Source organism: Capra hircus, chromosome 18, assembly GCF_001704415.2.
Source record: "Capra hircus breed San Clemente chromosome 18, ASM170441v1, whole genome shotgun sequence".
Taxonomy (NCBI): Eukaryota; Metazoa; Chordata; class Mammalia; order Artiodactyla; family Bovidae; genus Capra; species Capra hircus.
In genome coordinates, this window is record NC_030825.1 from 47,934,508 (window position 1) to 47,957,403 (window position 22,896).

Here is a 22,896-nt window from a genome sequence, read left to right on the forward strand (position 1 = left end):
ACTAAGCAACTGAACAACATCTTGAAGTTGGGGGTGGGGAGGTATAGGACTGAGTCATTAACCTCTGAAATCTGACACTATCTCCAGGCACATAGAGTCAGAATTCAGTCAAATTGCAGACACCCAGCTGGTGTCTGAAAACTGCTTGGTGGTGTGGGGAACTCAACCCACACGTACACCCAGACATTGGAATTGGGAGCAAAACTCTTTAGTAAGCAAATATAAGGTTGGACCGGGCAATCTACATAAGGAGTGATCAGTGCCTCCCTCCTTAGACACATACCAACCTGGGAAGCTCATCTTCTAGTGTCATATCTTTTTGCCTTTCCATACTGTTCATGGGGTTCTCAAAGCAAGAATACTGAAGTGGTTTGCCATCCCCTTCTTCAGTGGACCACATTTTGTCAGAACTCTCCACCATGACCCATCCATCTTCGGTGGCCCTGCATGGTATGGCTTGGCTTATAGTTTCATTGAGTTACACAAGGCTGTGATCCATGTGATCATTTTGGTTATCTGTGATTGTGGTTTTCTTTCTGGAGGCCATGGGATTGTAGTTCTTACTTTTTCTGTCTGCCCTCTGATGGATGAGGATAACAAGGAAGGCTGGCGTGCTGTAGTCCATGGGGTCGCAAAGAGTCAGACACGACTTAGCTACTGAACAACAACAACTCCCTGGATAAGGACCCAGAAACCACACAAGCTTTAAGCCCTCACCCCAGTAGAAATGGATTTGAGAATGCATACAAGCTGCCAGCACGTCTTTTGTAATTACTCATCCACCCACCTATTGCCCTGCTTTGGAAAACCTATTCCCTGGGTACCTTTTTTCCACCAATGCAAGTGACATGGTGAGTGTCAAGGCTCTTTAAAGAAGAGAGGCTCTGCTAGCTGGTCTCCATCAGGCAAGGCAAACATCAAGGCTTGGGAAAAAAATCAGAGACTGATTTCAAAGAAAACTCAGTATTGCCTGATAAACTGTGTTAAAATATTACCCCACCAATGGCTAGCCTTTATGTCATGAAGATGTGTTCATTTTAACAATGTCACTATCTTCCCTAACTGCAGGTAATAGGTGACATGAGAGAAAGCAATAAAATGAACTTGAACTTAAAGGAAGACACCATACTATACAAAATCCTCATCAAAACCAAATATTGTAAATGTGTTTGAAGCAGAGTTCACAGTATTGTAAAACAAACTTATTAGCTGGCATCCTCCTATAAAATGGAGCTTTTCTTTTTCACTCCTCTTTTTCTTGCTTATGGATTTTTATATATTTGCTGGGTTATAATTAATTACAGAATTTATTGATGGCACAGGAAAAGAATTATTTCAAGTTACCTTTTGAACACTCTGTGTAAGTGGGATATACTGTAAAATAGGTAATGCTTATTTGCATTTTTCTCCCTAATAAACCTGATTAAATATAAAATAATTTCCCAGAAAAATCCTTCAGTGAAGCTGATGCTCCTTGAAGATGCGACATTTATTTCAGAGTTGAGAAGAATGAGGCTGTTGGTCACATCCAATCATGCAGACAGCCACCTCCTCACAATCCTGCAAGAACACACACTGACCACATAATTAGGCATGTCGTTTCTCAGACCTACATTGAATGACTCACATCCACGGTCTGTAAAGAAGGCCCAAGAGAAACAAATCTATCAAAACCGAGTCACACTGCAGAGACGTTCACAGAAATGCAACCTCAGGCACTCTCACAGTAAGTCCCACTATCTCACAGGTCCCCACATTCAGTCCCACACCACCTGACACAATTCCAGTCCTAAAATCTTCTTTAAGCCGTATTCCAATCCCCGCAGTCGCTCCATCTCAAACACAAGTCACATTCAGTGAAAAAATGGCATCCAGAACTACTCCAAAGATAGATACACAAGCGCTGTCCTCGGTCACAGACCTTCTTGGTTTGCCCCACGGAGACTTCTATTTATGCACGCGCATCATCCCCCTTTATAGTGCCAGTCGTTCGTCCCAAGCCCTGCCGCGACTTCCTGAGGACAAAGAGCTGAGAACCCCACCCTCGCTGGGTACCAACCGGCTCTCCGGCTCCTTGGACACGACACCTTTCACTCAAATCAGCTCACTCACTGAGGCTCCGCCCTCTGGGGCTCCACCGCGCCTGCGCACTCAACGCGTGCTGCCGGAGCTCCCAATAACCCCTGCGCGCGGCCCGTTAGGCCCCGGGGCTGTGTACTGACTTGAGCTCTCTCGCCCTCTCTTCCACTAGCATCACCGTGAGAGGGGTTCGGCGTCCCAGGTGACCAGTTCTGGCTCAGAACGTTTGTTTCGGCCGTCGGTAGGAAAGCCTTTGCGGCCCGGGAATGAGGATAGGGAAGGTAAGCGCTGCAGCACCTCGAAGTGTCCGAAACCCTGCACCTCAAGCCATGAGTGTGCGTGAGAACCGCAGTGTTATAACGGTGTGCTGCTGTCTGTGGGCGTGACTGAACCGGGGTGTGTCATCGGGACTGTGTGCAGTTGTGAGGCCGGAACTAGTGGGTTTGCGGTTGTGTGACTTAATCGGGTTCAGAGCCTCTTGTGTGACCGGAGGTTGAGGTGGACTGTGTGACTCCGACCCCAGAGTCACAGCTGAAATTTTTTATCAGCCTCAGAGTAATGGCCCCCCAGTCAGATATCTGAGATCCAGAGAAAAGACTCCCAGCGAAAAGGCTCGAACCAGTCTTGGGATAAGAATGTTAGAACTGAACGTGCCCCCAGGTTGGCTCCTGGGAGTATCCCCACCGCACTACATCCTCGGGCGGGCGCGCGCGGACACACGGACACACCCACACGCACACATCCACATGCCCCGCCACACTGCATCCTCGGGCGAGCGCGCCCGGACGGACACTCACTCACTCACCCACCCACCTACGCTTTCGCAGACAGCTCCAAACCTTCCAACTGTAGGTTTCGAAACTGCGGAATTCCCTCTCTGAAGTTCGATTCCAGCCCAGCACAGCCGTGACCCTGGCTTTTCTCTAATCCTGGGAAGGGTTACGCTTACTTACTCCGGGCATGGTGGGTGGTGGGTGGTGGGGACACGTGTGGTCGTGGCTTGCCCTGTTCATCCTGGGTGACCTGGGCTCTGAAAAAGGCTGTGTTGAGGAGGAGAAACGAATTGCTGTTGCCCACCTAGAAGTCAAGGTCGAGGCTAGTGGGTGTTTCCTTTTGTTCTGTGAAACGCATTTTTATTTTTTAGGACCTGGGAACATTTGCTTCCTTCTCCTCAGTATGACCTGTCCCTTAACTTGATATCCGTCCCTAGTGTCTGTGGGTGCTCCCCTAGTTACTTAGACGGTAAAGGGTCTGCCTACAATGCAGGAGACCCAGGTTCATTCCCTGGGCGGGGAAGATCCCCTGGAGAAGTGAAAGGCAACCCACTCCAGTTTTCTTGCCTGGACAATCACATGGACAGAGGAGCCTGGCAGGGCTACAGTCCACGGGGTGACAAAGAGTCGGACACAACTGAGTGGCTAACACTTTCAAGGGCGTGTGTGCGTATATCCATGTGGCAGATACTTCCCCTTGTGAGAATTTACACCTTTTAGGATTGTGGAGACATCCATGTTTTCTAATACTGTTACTTAAGAAAAATAACATTCTTAAACCTAGTTCTAAACTTTACTGATACTTTAAGAAAAAGCAGTTGTGAAAAATCTCAAAAAAATTTACTAGTAAGGAAAAAAATGGTATTCTAGTATTAAATTATTAAAGATAATTTATCAAAAATTTTAAATTGTAATGAAAAGTATTAAAGATGATTTTATTTAATAAATAGAATGGACATGTCATGTTTTTTCATTTTATTCAGTGTTCATAATAAGCCATTTTAAGTTCTTTATAATAAACAGTTAACAACAACCCTATAAGATAGATACTGTTATTATTTTAAGATAGATACTGTTATTATTCTCCAGTTTGTCTGTGAGGAAGCAGAGGCACTGAAAATTAAGTAACTGTCCAAAGCCTCCTTCCTGGTTGATAACTGTCAGAGATTAGATTCGCATCCCGGATCCAGCCAATAAAACCTGTGAGAGTCAGTCACCTCCCAACATTGTACATGTTCTGTTTAGTCTGCTTGATGTACTTGGCAGTTTATCATGGATAACTTTCTTCATTAATTAATATGAACCAGTATCATCATCATTAATAATTGTATAGTATGCCATCATATAGTAGAACATAATGTATTTAGCTTGTTGACTGTTGTTTGGTATTCTTTTTATTATAAATTATTCTTTGAAGAACTTCCTTGCATATGTTTCTTTGTGTATTTCTGAGCTCTGTATTCTGTTCCATCAACCTATATATCTAGTTTTGAGGAGGGGGATATCATATTGTTTTGATTACTATTGCTTTGTAATATAGTTTAAAATCAGGAAGCATGATACCTCCAGCTTTGTTTTTTCTCAAGATTGCTTTGGCTGTTTTGGGGCTTTTGTTGTTTCATGCAGATTTTAGGATTGTTTGTTCTTGTTCCACAGAATAGTCCAATGGAATTTTGATAAGAGGTTGCATTTAATCTATAGATTATTCTGGGTAGTATGGACATTTTAACAATGTTCTTATAATCTGTGAACATAGAATATCTTTCTACTTGTGTCATCTTCAGTTTCTTTTATCAGTGTCTTAGAGTTTTTAGTGTATAGGTCTCTAACCTCTGTGGTTGAATATATTCCTAGTTATTTTATCTTTTCATAAAATTATAAATGTGATTATTTCTTAGTTTCTCTTTCTTATAGTTCATTATTAGTAGATATACACAACAGATTTTTAAATTTTATTTATTTTTGACTGTGCTGGGTCTTCATTGCTGTGTTCAGGCTTTCTCTAGTTGTGGTGAGTGGGGGCTATTCTCTAGTTGTAGTGCATGGGCTTCTTATTGCAGTGATTTCTCTTGTTGTGGAACATGGGCATGTGGGCTTTGGTAGTTGTGGCACACAGGCTTAGTTGCCCCATGGCAAGTGCAACCCTCCCAGACCAGGGGTTAAACCACCCCTGCATTGGCAGGTGGTGCACCACCAAGGAAGTCTCATAACTGACTTTTATATGTTAATTTTGTAGACTGCAGCTTTACTGAATTCTTTTATTCTAGCAGTTTTTGGTAGAGTCTTTAGGATTTTTCTCTATATAATATTTTGTCAGCAAATAGAGGTAGTTTTATTCTTCCTTTCCAATTTGGATGCCTTTATTTCATTTTCTTGTGAAAATTCTTGCTACATAGATATGCTGAGAAAATGAATCCACACCTTTTCACCCTACGTTGTAAGGAGGAGAATGACAAATGAAGTCATACAGGAAGCAATGTAGATGATTCTGATTGAAAATAGTGATGAGCCCAGTGGATTCTGGAAGTTATTGTTCTGATAGCAGGCAGGCAGAGCTGCCAGTGCAGTCGTTTGTCAGTTGGAAAAGACCCTGATGCTGGGAAAGATTGAAGGCGGCAGGAGAAGGGGACGACAGAGGATGAGATGGTTGGATGGCGTCACTGACATGATTGACGTGAGTTTTAGTAGGCTCTGGGAGTTGGTGATGGACAGGGAAACCTGGTGTGCTGCAGTCCGTGGGGTTACAAAGGGTTGGACATGACTGAGCGACTGAACTGAACTGAATGGCTGCTAGAGATGATCCTATGAATTTCTCTCTTTGTATATATTTAAGCAGATTTGTGAAACTTTGGAAGAGATTCTGGTTTAGATGATGTGGTCCCTTGAAATGTACAAGTTGGGATTAGATTTGTCCATACTCCTTTAAATCTCCCTCTATGTGTGTGTGTGTGTGTGTGTGCGCGCGCGCATGTGATGGGGAGGTCCAGAGAAGAAAAAGAATGTATTAAATTGAGTCATTTTGAGAATTCTGAGGCCTATCTTATCTCATGGCCTCCTTTTTCTCCCCTCCCCTTAGCTCTGGCCTCTGTGAACTCTGCTTCTCCAGGCAAGTAAACCCCAAAGAGGACTGACCAGTTCTTGAATTTCTAAACCATGGCCCATGTAAGTTGTGGTTTCTTTCACCTTGTGGAAATTAAGGTCCTATGATCTTTTATTTATCCTGAAACTTCTTACTTATAAGAGCCCCATCTAAGGACCCATTTCCTCCAAATCCAATGAGAGATGAGGCCAAATAAATAGTACAATGCCCTTCTCGTGAGTCCTCTTTTTTCCAGTTATTGTTCGTGTATTCATAGAACAAATCATTCACCATCTCTCTTTTTTAAAAGTATTTATTTATTTGGCTGTGCTGGGTCTTAGTTGTAGCACATGAGACCTTTAGTTGCAGCATGTGGGATCTAATTCTCTGACCAGGGATCAAACCCAGGCCCCCTGCACTGGGAGCATGGAATCTAAGCTACTGGACCACCAGGGAGGTCCCTCAGCATCTCTTATATGTGCTCAGTCTTCTGCTAAAAACTGCAATGAAGCAGAAATGAAGCCCCTTTAGGGAGATGTTTGGCCACCTCTTTCTAGTAGTTGAGCCCATGGGCTGACTTGATTGCTCATAGGAAAACTATATTTTTCCAAACTTGAATTTTGTAATTAGGTAAGATTTGCTGTTGGTTGACCTTAGCCTAGGGCTTCCCTGATGGCTCAGCGGTAAAGAATCTGCCTGCAATTCAATCCCTGGGTCAGGAAGATCCCCTGAAGGAGGAAATGGCAACCCACTCCAGTATTCTTGCCTGGGAAAATCCCATGGACAGAGGAGTCTGGTGGGCTACAGTCCAAAGGATTGCAAAGAGTCAGACACAAATGAGCAACTGAGCATGCAAATATAACCTCAGCCTCAGTATATCCTGAGATCTCCTCTTGTTTTGTGTGGCTTTTATGACTAGGTAGGGTTATGGTTGGGTCTATTATGCAGAGACATAAAGTATCTTCTCTGGAAATCCCTAAGAGCTGTACATCATTTGTTTTAGAACAGGATGAGCTAGTCTAGAATGACATCTTTGTATTTCTGGATTATTGGTATCCAGAATCTACATTATCCTCTAACTCAGGAACACAGAATGCATACAATGAGGGATAGAAAATGACAGAAAAGAAGATCATGCAGGCACATGCAGGCCTCAGTTCCCCCTCACAATTGAGGAGGACCTTAAAAATTATGCATAGACAAAAATATTGGAGTATATAATAATTAGGTCTCACATCCCCATTGCATACAACCAATTTTAAGTTCATTAAGAATTTGTCATAACTGGGTAAATGCACATGACCTGATGCACATAATCTTCAATGATGACCTTTGAGGAAATTCTTTAATTGTATTCAGATCCTTTTCTAACTGGAATTACCAGGAAAACTGAAAAAAAAAAATCTGTTCTTGGGGCTTCCCTGGTGGTCCATTGGTTAAGAATCTGCCTTGCGATGCAGGGGACACTGGTTTGATCCTTGGTCTTGGAAGAACCCACATGCCGTATAGCAGCAAAGCCAGTGCACCACAACTACTGAGCCCATGTGCTGTAAAGCCCGTTCTCTGCAACAAGAGAAGCCACCACAAAGAGAAGCCCTTGCACCACAACTAGAAAAAGCCCATGTGCAGTACTGAAGACCCAGTGTAGCCAAAAATAAATACATAATTTTTTTTTAAAAAAGGATAAAACCATCAGTTTTTTTTTTAAAGCAGCAGTCTGTTCTTTAAGAAGAAAGGGTATAAGAACACATTTCTTGAGAGTTCGTGAGGGAGACGTAGAGTAGGCAGAAGGCTTATATACAGTATTTCACTTAATTAGAAAACTTATTTTTCCTTTCCCATATGTGTTTGGGTAGTTAAGATATGCCAGAGTATATAAAAGGCTTTATCTGTAGAAACACAGTTGGTCAGGGACCCATAGGCATTCTGCTGCAGGCACTCTCATTTCCTAACTCAGTGTTACAGGTTTCTAGCCCAAACCTGTTTGCTTGATTGGTTTCCAGCAGTATCTCTTTCATTTTTTCCCCTCTTTCCATCTTAAAACAAATTTTCTTTAATTTCAGTTGTATTATATGGTTTATCATTTCAGGAGTCAGTGATGTTCAGTGATGTGTCCATTGACTTCTCTCTGGAGGAGTGGGAATTCCTGAATTTGGAACAGAGGGATTTGTATAGAGATGTAATGTTGGAGAACTACAGCAACTTGGTCTCATTGGGTAAGGTTATCTGCCTTTAGAAATTTAGTCTCTGTTCTCTGTACTATCAGCTTTCTTCTCTGGAAATTTTAGAAATACTTTTTAAGAAACGAAATATCTGCTCCCTTTTCTCAAGGGAATGGTTTGAGCTTTTTGTTTGGAAATGAGCATGCTCGTTAAGCATATTCATCTTCCCCATCCTTCTGTGACCTTCTGTTGTTGTTTAGTCACTAAGTCTCTGTCCGACTCTTTTGTGACCCCATGGACTACAGCCCACCAGGCTCCTCTATCCATGGGATTTCCCAGGCAAGAATACTGGAGTGGGTTGCCATTTCCTTCTGCAGGGAATCTTCCTGCTCCAGAGATTGAACCCACGCCTCCTGCTCATCTCCTGCTTGACAGGTGAATTCTTTACCACTAAGCCACGTGGGAAACCCCAAATAGCTAGAACTAGTATCTTAGCTTTTCTCTGGCTACCAAAAGAAGATATAATTTTTTAAACAGTAAGTTGTGTCAGCTGGATTTATTTATAGTTCAAGACTTTTTTCTTTTTGTTAGTAAACATATTCGTTTCTACCTACTTGTATGATTGAAAGTTAAAAATCGAAGAACTTTGCATTTAACGTTGTATGAATATCCCAAGGAAAAAAAATAGTAAATGCCTCAGGAAACTTCTTTTTTCTCTCATTAAAATAACAATGATAAATAATAACTAATAAAATAGATTCTAGGCAATGCGAACATTCATGTAAGATAGGTACTATAATTATCCCTATTTTATAGATAAGGAAAATAAAGCATAGAAATAACTTGTCCAAGGTCACACTACGGGGATATGGCAGAGGCAAGATTGAACCAGGACAGTCTCTCAACCACTATTGCTTTCAAGAAAAGGAGTACTTGTGTGAATATAAATTAAAATAAGACTTTTTTCTTTCCTTTATAATCTCCATTTCTTATGTAATTTTAACATGATATTTTTAAATCATCTTATTTTTCTTTGTTCTAAAGGCTTTATCAATTACAATTTGACCTATAGTTTATTAAAAATTTAACCAAGACTGAATCAAAGTAATTTTGAATTTATTATTATTCCATGTCACCTGGGTTTCTTTCTTTCTGTCCAGGATGCTTCATTTCTAAACCAGATGTGATTTCCTTATTAGAACAAGGAAAAGAGCCCTGGAATGTAGTGAGGAAAGGAAGAAGACAATATCCAGGTGAGTAAGAGCCAAAAGATCTGTGTTGATATATATGTATGAACAACCCAAGGTTTAGGATATTGACCCCCAGCATAGACAAAAATCTACATATAACTTTTAACTACCCCCACACTGAACTATTAATAGCCTATTGTTGATCAAAAGCCTTACCAATAACAGTTAACACATATTTTATATGTTATATATATTATATACTATATTCTTATAAGATTAGCTTGAGAAAAGAAAGTATTATTAAGAAAATAATAAAGGAAAATACTTTATAGTGCTGTACTATATTTATTGATACCATAGGTTTATGTTGTTTGTTTATAAAATAAATTGTCAGAACCTACGTCAATATTGTCTTATATGATATAAAACACAGTAGGTATTAATGTATTACAAACACTGGACATCTAAAATGAAAAGATAATGTGAAAAAAATAATATTTATTTACAGATATAATAACTTGTGCATCGATAATGAAGAATATGATTGCTTTATGGTAGCCTAGTATAATTGATATGAATGCTTAATAGTGGCCTAGCCTATATAGTAATGAATGAATCAGCATAAAACTTATGGCATATAGTATTACAGTCATATTCATAAAATGTATTGAAAACGTTTTTTACAAAACCTCTTACCTGTGATGGTAGGCTGATATGTGGTTTCTCTAATTACGAGAGAGAGAAGCACTGTGTACAGTAATGTGATTCTTTGAAAGCAAAGTTATAAAACAGTAAGAAAACTAACACATTAATTTTGTATTAAATATCACTCACCTTATGCCTATGTAAGGATAGCCTATCCACTTCAATACAAGTCTTGTACACAATATTCTGCACATATATGTTTGTATATTTATTGAAAAAAGTTCATGTATAAATGGACCTGTGCAGTTCAAACCCATGTTTTTCAAGGGTCAACTGTGTAATAAGGATATAGCTTTAGATGCTGTCAATAGAGTCAGCCTTAGAGTTACTTAATCTAAGACCTCAGAGTGAGAAGGGGTCAGCCATGCAAATAGCCCAAACAGAAGATTTTGGGAAATAGAGCAGACTGAAAAGTACAATGAAAGTAAGTGGGAATATGTTCTAAGATCTGAAAAGTTGCCTCTCTGTGTGTGCATGTGTGAACATGCACTGAACAGTTGCTTAAGTCATGTCCAGCTCTTTGCAACCCCATGGACTGTAGCTTGTCAGGCTCCTCTGTCCATGGGATTCTCCAAGCAAGAATACTGAAGTGGGTTGTGGCTTCTCCTGGTAGCAGTAAAGAGAACAGTGGTTGGAGGTGATGTACTACAGGTAAGCAGAGGTCTTTTAACAACAAGTTTGATTTTATTCTAAGAATAAAGAGAAATTGTTGAAAAAATTTAAGTATGAATTTTCAGTCTTTCGCCATCAGAATGATCCTGAGGGGAATATTAAATATATTACTGTCTAGGACTGTAGAATCTGATCCATGTGGTTTAGGTGGTATCTAAATCGTAATATTTATAAAAAGCTCCCTTGTGATTCTGATTCATGATCTCAGTTATGAGAACCACAGATTTAAAATGTTTACTTAATCATCAATCTTACTTTCCTATATGAACTTTGATTTTCCTGGTGTTGCCTTTTGTTTTTGTATTTTTTTTTTCCAAATTGTGTAGCTATTTTTAGAATTTCATTGGGTAGTACTTCAGTTGTCTTTTATTTCTACAAGAGAAATTTTACTTCTTTTTTAAAATATTACCTGCTGCAGTTTATATATTTTTTAAAATTATTTTTTGCTGCGCTAGGTCTTCGTTGCTGTGTGCGGGCTTTCTCTAGTTGCAGTGAGTAGGGGGCTGTTCTTTATTGCATTGAGTGGGCTACAACTGTGGTGTCTTCTCTTATTGCAGAGCACAAGCTCTAGGCGCATGGGCTTTAGTAGCTGCAACACACAGGCTCAGAGTTGCAGCCTGCAGGCCCTAGAGCACACGCTGAGTAGTTGTGGCGCACAGCTTAGTGGCCCTGTGACTTGCGGGATCTTAGTTCCCAGACCAGTGACTGTATCCATGTCCCCTGCATTGGCAGGTGGATTCTTAACCACTGGACTACCAGGGACGTCCAGATGTACTTCTTTTAGAAAAAGAAAAACCATGTGTTTGCTCTCTTGTTTTCTTTCAGATTTAGAGACCAACTATGAGATCAAGAAGTTATCTTCAGAAAATGACATTTATGAAATAAACTTATCCCAGTGGAAAATAATGGAAAGAATTAAAACCCATGGCCTTAAGAGCTTCATTTTAAAAAATGATTGGGAGTCCAAAAGAAGATTTGAAGGACAAGAGGAATATTTCAACCAAGTGAAAATCACATCTCAAAAAATGTCCCCTTACCAAAAACGCTCATCTCTTTCCTCACGTCAGAGAATTCATTATGTCGAGAAACCCTATGAATGTAAGGAATGTGGGAAGGCCTTTAGAGTACGCCAACAACTTACATTTCATCATCGAATTCATACTGGTGAGAAACCTTATGAATGTAAGGAATGTGGGATGGCATTTAGACAGACAGCACATCTTACTCGACATCAGAGACTTCATTCTGGTGAAAAACTCTATGAATGTAAGGAATGTGGGGAATCTTTCATGTGTGGCCCAGAACTTAGAGTACATCAGAAAATTCATATTGGTGAGAAACCCTATGTATGTAAAGAATGTGGGAAGGCCTTCAGAGTTCGTGGACAACTTACTCTCCATCAGAGGATTCATACTGGTGAGAAACCCTATGTATGTACAGAATGTGGGAAAGCCTTTAGGCAGTATGCACATCTTACTCGACATCAGAAGCTTAATATTGCTGACAAACTCTATGAATGTAAAGAATGTGGGAAGGCCTTTTTGTGTGGGTCTGGCCTTAGAGTACATCACAAACTTCATACTGGGGAGAAACCCTATGAATGTAAAGAATGTGGGAAGGCCTTTAGAGTACGACAACAACTGACACTCCATCAGAGAATTCATACTGGTGAGAAGCCCTATGAATGTAAGGAATGTGGAAAGACTTTTAGTCGTGGTTATCATCTTATTCTTCATCACAGAATTCATACTGGTGAGAAACCTTATGAATGTAAGGAATGCTGGAAGGCCTTTAGTCGTTACTCACAACTTATTTCACACCAGAGTATTCATATTGGTGTTAAACCCTATGACTGTAAGGAATGCGGGAAAGCCTTTAGACTACTCTCACAACTTACACAACATCAGAGTATTCATATTGGTGAGAAACCCTATAAATGTAAGGAATGTGGGAAGGCCTTTAGATTGCGCCAAAAACTTACCCTACATCAGAGCATTCATACTGGTGAGAAACCTTTTGAATGTAAGGAATGTAGGAAAGCCTTTAGACTTAATTCATCTCTTATTCAACATCTGAGAATTCATTCTGGTGAGAAACCTTATGAATGTAAGGAATGTAAGAAGGCCTTTAGACAACATTCACACCTTACCCATCATCTGAAAATTCATAATGTAAAAATATGAGAATGCTTTGTCAGTCCTGTGTTGTAGAACAGTCTGTGAATGTAGTAATTAGTCCCTTTTGCTTCATTCATGCACCTGACTTGGCATAAGGGGGTTTGTATCATTAACAGAATGTGTTAATTTAATGTATTCCATCATCACTCAGATCTGAGAATCTTCCCATTCATTCTACAAACTCATCTTATTAATATAACAAATGTGGGGAAGACATTTATCATCATCTGTAGCCCATCACTTTCCTACTTGTGTTACACTGAACAAGATGCTTAACTGCTCCATACTATAATTTCTTCATTTATAAAACTGTAATACTGTGGCAGAGTAAAAATTGCTGCAAATTATTTGACACTCCATCCATCAAGAAGTAAAATCCACATGCTTTCCCTGAGAATCTGGGTCAACTGACTGCTTTGAGCAGTAGAATAGTAGAAGTACTGCTGTGCTGGTTTCTGGACCCAGATTTTACTGGTAGATTTTACCTTATCTCTTGGAATACTCTCTCGAGACCTTAAACTGTTATGTTAAAAAGTCTGGCTACTCTGCTGAAGACACCACATGAAAAGGCCCTGAGACTACCTAGAGAAGGAGAGGCACTCTACTGTGCCGTCTTCCAGATATGCCCACGAAAACACCAGATATTTGAGTAAACAGTTTTGGATGCTCCAGACCAGCCATCAGCTAAGTTCCTACAGGTGACCTCAGTTGATGCCATGTAGAACAAAAAAATTGACCATCTGAGTCCCTACCCAAATTCCTGACCCACACAATCATGAGATACAATGGTTGTTATTTTAAGCTACTAAATTTTGTTTTATTATGTTACTGTCTTGAAAATCCATATGAAAGACTATGAGCACAATGAATATAGAAATGCCTTCTATCAACACTCATCAGTTACTGAATGCCAGATAACTTATTCATTTTAAAAATATTTTTTATTTTTATTTATTTTTTTGGCTACCCCAGTTCTTAGTTGTAGCATGTGAACTCTTGTAGCATGTGGGATCTAGTTCCCTGACCAGGGATCAAACCCAGGCCACTTGCATTGGGAGTGTAGAGTCTTAGCCACTTGACCACCAGGGAAATTCCAACTTATTCTTGCTAAAATTCTTGAAAGTAAGTTCTTTTTCAATTTGTTCATAAAAAAGAAGATATTCTAGGGACTCACCTGGTGGTCCAGTGGTTAAGATTCTGCACTTTCACTGCAGGGGAAACGGGTTCCATCTGTAGTCAGGGAACTACATGCTCTGTGGCATGGCGGAAAAAACCCAAACAAGCAAAAAAGAGAAGATATTCTACAATCGTATGTTCTCTGTCTCAGTATAAATTTGATTTAAAATTAACGAAGGAGGGATGGACCTAGAGATTATCATACTAAGTGAAGTAAGTCAAAGAAAAACAAATATTGTATCATTTATATGTGGAAACAAAATAATACAAATAAACTTACTTACAAAACAGAAACAGACTCACAAACAGAAAACAAGCATGGTTATCAAAAGGGAAATGGAGGGATAAATCAGAAGTATAGGATTAACAGATACACACTACCATATATAAAATAGGTGAACAACAAGGATTTACTGTGTAGCAGTGGGAACTGCATTCAATATAATAACGTATAATGGAAAATAATATTTAAAAAGATATATATATTCACTATGTATGTGAATATAATACATTGTATATATATATATACACATGTGTGTATATATATATATGTACATATATATAAAACTGAATCACTGTGCTGTATACCTAAAAGTAACACAGTATTATAAATCAACTATACTTCAATTAAACAAAGTATTAAAGGATAAGATAAAAAGAAACTATTTGGAAATTAAAATCACTTCTAAGTCCTGTATCACTTTTAAAAAATCCATTGTAGGCTTTTAAAAAAATGCTCAAATTAATCTTATCTTCAGCCAGTGGGGATTCCCTCAGCTTGGATCCTGTGTCCTTTTGTTGTGATTGCTATAGCCTTTGCTAGCTTCTTTTTTTTTTCTGATCAAATGTATTGATCAGTTACAGAGCACATTAGGGCATTTATTAACAAACAAGGAAAATGGAACACTTATCTTGCCTTTCCTTTATGAACTATATATTTCCTTTATGGACTAGATAAGACAACCAGAAGCTGGTGAAGGAAAGTTCTTTATTATTAGAGAATTCTAGCTAATAAAGGTCAAAGGAATGATAGAATCCAAGCAATCACACTTTTTACTTATGAATTAGTGGATCTTGATGATATCAGTGGGTATGAAAACCATTAGGTGAAAGATTATAGGAAGATTTTAATGGATGGGGCAGAATGACAACCCAGTAATCAATAGTAACATCTCTAAATCAGCAGAACTGATTGCTTCTTGATGCAATGCAATGGATGCAATACTACCTGTGGCATATTCTTGTCCAAAATACTGATTCAGAAGTGTAATTTGGTCTCTAAACCTACCAGTTTTCAGGAAACTAGGGAAATAAATGAACAAATTAATGACACAAAGCTAACAGCCAAATCCAAAATGTGGGGAATTTAACAAAATAAAAGGCCTACTTTCTTAACCAATATATGATAAGACAATAAAAGCAATTTTACAAATTAAAAGAGACTTAAGAGATATGTTAATTGAATATAGTGTATGCAATGTATTGAGATGCTTGTGTTAAAATGTACCCAGGATTTGCTTTAATCTGGTATGGTAAGATAGGAAGACATGGAAATGATTATCATGACGGAAGAAGCTTATTGGCAGAGATTTCTACTAACAGGAAGCACCACATGCATATAGGACCACATGGAAGAAACAGCTAGTCCTGTTAGGAGGCAGAAGGCAGGAAAGGGCAGCGCATGACTCAGAAACTTTACTTGAGTTTTCCCAGGAAGGAATGGGTGATGTGATGCCAGGTAGGTACATTGAGCAAGTTTAGGACTAGATAGATTGAATAATTTTGTGGACTCAGAGCTACAGCGATGGTCCTTAATTGTCCAGTACTTGGCTCTGGGGTGATTCAGAACAGGAAGAATATTGGCTTGGTGTCTGAGAGTTTGCTAAAGAAGATGTTTGGTAAAAGGGTTTCAACTTTGGATTTGTTGGTTTGTATATCAAAGCATGCTCACAGGGGAGCCATTTGTCAAGGAATTTGCTGTCTCTAGAAAGGATAGTTGCTCCAAGATCAAGTCTCTAAATGCCAGAACATCAAGAATACAGAAAATAAGAAAACATATTCAATACAATCCTGATTCTGACAAGCAAAATTTTAAAAAAAAAGCAACTTAAAATTATTGTGAAAAGGTAAACCTAAGATGGGTATTAAATTATTTTTATTCATTTGTTGGGCTTCCCAGGTGGCTCAGTAGTAAATCCTCCTGCAATGTAGGAGACACGGGTTCAATCCTTGGGTCAGGAAGATGACCTGGAGAAGGAAATGGCAACCCATTCCAATATTCTTGTGGAAAATCCCATGTACAGAGGAGCCTAGCAGGCTACAGTCCATCGGATTGCAAAAGAGTCAGATATGACTTAGTAACTAAACAACAACAAGAATTCATTTGTTAGGCATGATGATGGCATTCGTTTGGGTGTGTGTACAAATCCTTATGCATTAGAGAGCCATACTGAAGTATTCAAAGATAAAATTATGTCATGTGTATGATTTGCTTTTAATACTGAAGAAAAGTGAAAAGTGGAAAGGACAGATGAAATAAGATCAGCAAAATGTTGCTAATTGTTGAAGCTTGAATAATGGGAACATAGGGTTCATTGTCCTATTTTTACTACCTTTGCATATATTTAAAAATTTCCATAATAAAGTGTTTAAGTAGAAAATCTGAAATTTTAAACTATTCATGATAAGTGATAATTTGATACCTCCAGGTAAAAATTTGTGGGAAGTCACTAAAACGCTACTTGGTAGAAAAATAGTAACCTTGATGCATTTAGAAAACCTGCCTTGAGAATTAGTTCAGCACTCTGTTGCCATACCTACTATGCCTGTCACACAGCAGGAAGTCGATAAATGTACTGAAAAAAAAAGCATTTAGCTGAAGCCAGAAAAAAAACCTATTTTTGGCCACACTGCATGGGTTGTGCAATCTTAGCTCCCCCACCAGGACTGAACCCAGGCCCTGTGCAGTGAAAGCGAGAAGTTCTAAAACTGGACTGCTGGGGAATTCCCAGAAAACATTTTTTTTTAAATTAAGGTAAATAGCAGGAAGTAATTCATACAATAAAGGTAAAAATACAATTTTTTAAAAGTATAAGTAAAATAAGAAACTAGTAGATTTTATCCAAGAATATTCTCCTTGAAAAGACCATTAATATAGAATCAACAGTTATTATTAAGGGGAAAAAATGATTCAGTTACAGCTTTATGTATGGGAATTGTGAATAGTTACGTATATCAAAGAGATTAAAAGTTTTTAAGTTCATGAATGTACTATAATATACATATATTTCATTATGTATAAAAATAAGGAGAATGAACTATTTAGAGAAACCTAAATGATCAAAGTTGACTCAAGATTCTATAGAAAACCTGAACAATCTACTTTATATTTCATTTATTTTATATTTTAAACAATTTATAATTTATAGATTTTGTAGCAGGTTTTATAATGTAAGAGATCTGTAGGCAAGGGAAAATAAATATAGTTATGCTCTTGTTTTTTTAAAAACTAGGGTCAATAGTTTTGCAGGCAAGAAAGTTTTAAAGAATAGATAATCTCTAACAAAATTTTTCAGAATCATTCTACAAGGCAGATATCCCAATAATAAAATTAGATGAGGATAACTCCTTAAAAGCAAAATCTAGACCAGTATCATTTGAGATACATGCATACATTCCAAAAAGAGGTAAGTAAATTGAACTCAGTAGTCTAATAAAACAATTATAAACCATAAAATGGTTTACCAGGAATACCTGGGGCCTGACCGTTTGTGATTTAGTTAGGCATCCAGATTTTAGGTTTTCTAACTTGAGCAATGTGACAGTGTTGGGGGAAATGACATGATCCAGCCCCAGTTATCTTTTAGATTGCTTCTCTTCTTTTTGTTGTTTGTGTTAGCCTCATTAATTTTATAAAAGGAATGAAAAATTACTGTGAAAAATAGGCATTCAATACTTAAAAATTAATACCTTCAACAGGAGAAAATGAGAAATGCCATAATAAAGAAATTTATTTTTTTTTCAGTCAAACTAATGCCACTCTTATATTGACTTGTACCTCCAAGTACCTTTTGCTTAAAGTGGGCAGACTGGCTAGATGTCACTGAATAATCATTCATCATTTAGAATAGCAAATCTCTCCCACTCATGATTTAAAAATGCTTTTAATTTGTAGACAGTGCATAGTGTTTACACAGAAATGTAACACAAGTATTTTAGGTGCTATAATAAAATTAGATTTTTCTAACAGGTCAGTGTGTTTCTCTCTGGTAACATTTTCTTGTTAATAGAAGTGTTTGGGGGCACAGTACATTAACTCAAAATTTCTTAAAGTATGTTCCACAAGACACTGCTACTTAATGGTTCTTACAGAAAATGATTTTGTGCTCTAATAAGCATGTTGTTCAGTCGCTCAGTCGTATCCAACTCTTTGCAATCCCATGGACTGCAGCATGCCAGGTCTCCTTGTCCTTTGCCATCTCCAGGAGCTTGCTCAAACTCATGTCCCTTGAGTCGGTGATGCCATCCAGCCATCTCATCCTCTGTCATCCTCTTCTCCTGCCTTTAATCTTTCCCAGCATCCAGGTCTTTTCCAGTGAGTCAGCTCTTTGCATCAGGTGGCCAAAGCATGAGAGTGCTGTATTTTGTATTTCTTGAGGGGGTAAAAATCACATTAAGTGCCTATCAAAAGACTATGAAGTGTTTTATTTTATCTAATTCAATGTATCTCATACTTCAGTATAGAACTCCCATTCCCAATACCTATTGTAGATATACTTCCACTTTGGCAGATGTTTCCCTTACCAAAAAAGAGAGGCTTCAGGGATGGAAATGTCAGCATTATGGCAGATGTATGGTTATCTGGTGAGGAAAGCAACTCATAGCATGCTGTCCAAACAGCTGCTTGCTTTATTTTGGATTTAACGTGCTTTTCAGTAGAATTGAAAACCCCTAGCCCTGTTCTAAATACATAATATGTATTTAGGCTTTTTATTGGTCAATATTTAGGTTACATATAATTTCTCACTGAAAAATCTTATTGGATATATGTTTCTTGCTATTCATAAGCAAGGTTTTCTCTGAGATTGGTAAGCCACAGGTTATGTTCACTCTCATCACTAGATATTACCATAGAAGAGAATGTTGGGGAACTTCCCTGACAGTCCAGGGGTTAAGAATTCACCTTCCAGTGCAAGAAGTGTCAGGTAGCCAGGATCTTACATGCTTGCAGCCAAAAAACCAAAACACAAAACAGAGCAGTATTGTAACAAATTCAGTAAAGGCTTGAAAAATTGTCCACATCAAACGAACAAACAAAAAAAGAATATCATTGTAGTGCCAGTTTACAACCCCTTCAACCTTACAGCCCCATTTCTGGTATGTGCTTTAGTATTTTCTTGGTAAATAAGTAGTTGAGCATCTTTTTACATTTGTTTATTACAAGATCCCCAATCTCCAAGAAAATCTGGAAAGCAGACAACCAGTGAGTACCTAACTTATAAAACTTCAGATATTGATAAGGGTCACAAAGAGAAAATATACTGGGAAGGAGAATTACTGAAGGGGAACAATTCAGTTAATCTTTTAATCTGAAGTGTATAAAGTACCCATAGTGGTAGCAATACAGGTTTTATGTAAGAATAGCCTGACTAACACTGAAAAAGAAAAGCTTCAAAGGGGATACTAGTCCAAGGAGAATGAAAAATGCTGAAAAGTCCCTATAATTGAAACACTGTCGTACTCATGCATGAACAGTGAAATAGAACAGAATTCCATAAATAGACCCAAATACACACGGAATTTTAGTACATGAGGGGATAGGGAAGTGACACATTCTTTTTGTGTGTGTGTGGTTTTTTTTTTTTCTTTTTTTTTTTTTACTTTGGGGACCATATGAATGTTTTGCAAATTTTAAAAGTCAGTAACAACCAAAGGGGAAAGTAATAAAGAGTATGGGACTAACAGGTGCGTACCACTATATATAAAATAGATAAGGATTTGCTGTATAGCACATGGAACTGTATTCAATATCTTGTAATTACCTCTAATGAAAAGTAATCTGAAAAAAATATATATATAAATAACTGAATCACTTTGCTGTACACCTACAACTAACACAATATTGTAAATCAGCTATAGTTCAGTTTTTTTAAGTGAATCACAGAAGAGAGACCTTAAGTTGGAACATGAGCAAAAACAAATGTTTCCTTCATACTAAATGGGGAAAAAAGACAGGCAAGCAACTTTTGAAGACAATTTGACTGTATTTCCTCAGGCTACAGACAGAACAAAAAGAACACATAAACAAATAACTAGTTAGTAGGATTGGTTTACACAGCTATATAGATTAGTAATTCTGAAACTAATTCATGTATTCTAGAATCAGGCAAAAAAGTATTATGGGAGTAAATAAATAGGAGCCAAATTTATTGTTGCTGGAGAAGGGAGTTACAATATGGAGAGGAGGAGGCTAAAATGAATTCTGTGGTATTGGATCGCAATTGGGAGTATCACTTTTTAAAGTGATGTTTAAAAAAAATAAATTTAGAAATACATATAGGAATGTGTGTATGTATGTCCCTCTAGCAGAAAGAACATAGAAGCAATTACACTTTGTAGCAATGAGAATATCCAGCACCCAGATCCAAGAAACAAGGAATCCTTGGAGAAACAGCCTAAAAATCTGAGCAGAGAAAACATAAGATGTGGTTGGAACATTCTGTGGAAGTAGAAAGTAGGGAAGTGCTCAAAAAATGGATGAAATATGTCAGAAAATTACAGTATTTCAAGGAGTTCTCACTGGCCAAATCTGGGCAATCTGAGCATCAAAATAGGTCATGATAGTAGCAGATTGAGTAAAATCATTGACTAACCCAGTGACTATAATACATTTAATAGTAGAATGCCAACTTACTAATGTATTAATAGAAGGCATGGTGAAATTAGAAAATCACCATCAGTCAGCCATCACAGTAATCATTGATTCTGCTAGGAATCATCAATGTTGGGGCTTCCCTGGTGGCTCAGTGGTGAAAGAATCCACCTGCCAATGCAGGGGACACAGATTTGATCCCTGGTCCAGGAAGATCAAACATATAAGCCCATGTGCCACAACTACTGAAGCTTGCATGCCGTAGAGCCCATGCCCCCCAACAAGAGAAGCCACTGCAATGAGAAGCTCATGCCCCGCAACTAGAGAGTAGCCCCTTGCCACAGCTAGAGAAAAGCCTGCACAGCAACAAAGACCCAGCACAGCCAGAAAAGAAAGAAAGAAACTTTAAGAAAAAATCATCAATGTATGCCAAACTAGTGAGTGAAAATTTGAGAGAAAATAGAATTTCATACATTTTAAAGTCTGTCTCCACAAATATTGATTACCAGGGGAAAGTAGTAATTTTACAGTAAAGAAACCTGGCAGACAGCCACTTAACCAGTAATCAAAGTTAACATAACCACTGTACTACAAAATGATATCCTGTATCTCCTGTTATAATGCATTGAGAAGAACAGAGCAACTCCTGTGATATTCCTAACAAAGGGCATACCAGAATTTAATCATAAGGAAATCACAGAAAAATGCAATTCAAGCAATGTTCTACAACTGGCCTTTACTCTTCAAAAATGTCACAAGAAGGATCAAACTTGAGGAACTGTTTCAAGTTAAAGGAGACCAAAGAGACATGACAAGTGTAATATATGATCCTGGACCAGAAAAAATTTTTTCTATAAAGGCTTTATTTGAACAATTGTGAACTTGAATAAGGTAAATATTAAAAGTATTATAGGCATGTAAATTTCATAATTTTGATAATTATAATAATGGAAATTATGAAAGAGAATGTCTGCTTTTAGGATGTATATACTGAAGGATTTAGGGGAAAGGAGCCTTATGTGGGCAACTGACTTTTCTGAATAAAATTCCAATTGTTCAGGCAAAAATAGGATTGTAAAATAAATGTAAATGTTAGCATTTATAGAATCTATGTGAAGGGTATACAGAAATTCTTTGTGCTGTTTTTGCAACTTTTCTGTTTCATATTATGTCAAAATAAAAAGTTTTATTAACAAAGAAAGCAGGTTTGCATTCTGCCTCCTCTACGAATTGCTCTGTGACTTTGGACAGGTTGCTTCACCTCTTTGGGTTTCTGTGTCTGTCACAGGATCAAAATAGTACTGACACAAAGAGATTGTTCTGAGAAATAATTAATGCATGTAACATTTTCAAAAGTAGGCCGGGGAAAAGAAAGAGTACTTTAAATTTTAGCTTTTATAATTTTTACTTGAAAATTTGTGTCTTTTTTCACCCCCATGAAAATTTTTTATCTGCTTTTTTTCTTTTTTTCCTTAAAATTCCCTTTCTTCCTTATTATTGGTTTCTCCTTCTAGAATTTCTGTTAGGCATTAGAATTTCTGACACTGCCTTTCACATGTCATTTTCTTTCATGTTTTCCACTTTTATTATATTTTTAAATTGCTGTTGTTCAGTTGCTAAGTTGTATCCAACTCTTTGCAACCCTATGGATTGCATCACAGCAGGCTTCCTTGTCTATAGCCTCATACTTTATTTTAAATAAGCTTTTTCTTTTAGAATGGTTTTAGATCTACAGAAAAGTTGCAAAAATAGTCGAGTTCCCAAATAATGAGAATTCAGTTTTTCAGTAGGATTTTGTTAACATCCTACACTAATATGGTACATTTGCATTAACATATTCTTATTAACTGAAGCCCATACTCCATCCTTGGACAGCAAGGAGATCAAACCAGTCAATCCTAAAGGAAATCAGCCCTGAATATTCATTGGAAGGACTGACGCTGAGGCTGAAGCTCCAATACTTTGGCCACCTGATATGAAGAGCTGACTTATTAGAAAAGGCCCTGATCCTG

At 37.9% G+C, this 22,896-nt stretch overlaps 1 protein-coding gene across 5 annotated transcripts in view; it reads left to right on the forward strand.

Moving 5' to 3' along the window:
- Positions 1 to 22,896, forward strand: part of LOC102191363 (zinc finger protein 14 homolog) — an 86,078-nt gene that overhangs the window by 40,322 nt on the left and 22,860 nt on the right. For 3 of the 5 annotated variants that reach the window (XM_018063342.1, XM_013971164.2, XM_018063343.1), the window contains 3 exons: positions 8,021 to 8,147; positions 9,254 to 9,346; positions 11,486 to 14,231. In XM_018063342.1, coding sequence (XP_017918831.1) covers positions 8,021 to 8,147; positions 9,254 to 9,346; positions 11,486 to 12,843 — 1,578 coding nt within the window. In that variant the 3' untranslated portion in view covers positions 12,844 to 14,231. Of the gene's footprint in view, positions 1 to 2,191; positions 2,361 to 5,928; positions 6,015 to 8,020; positions 8,148 to 9,253; positions 9,347 to 11,485 lie in introns of those variants that run through there. The other 2 variants (XM_005692344.3, XM_005692343.3) reach the window with 2 other exon arrangements.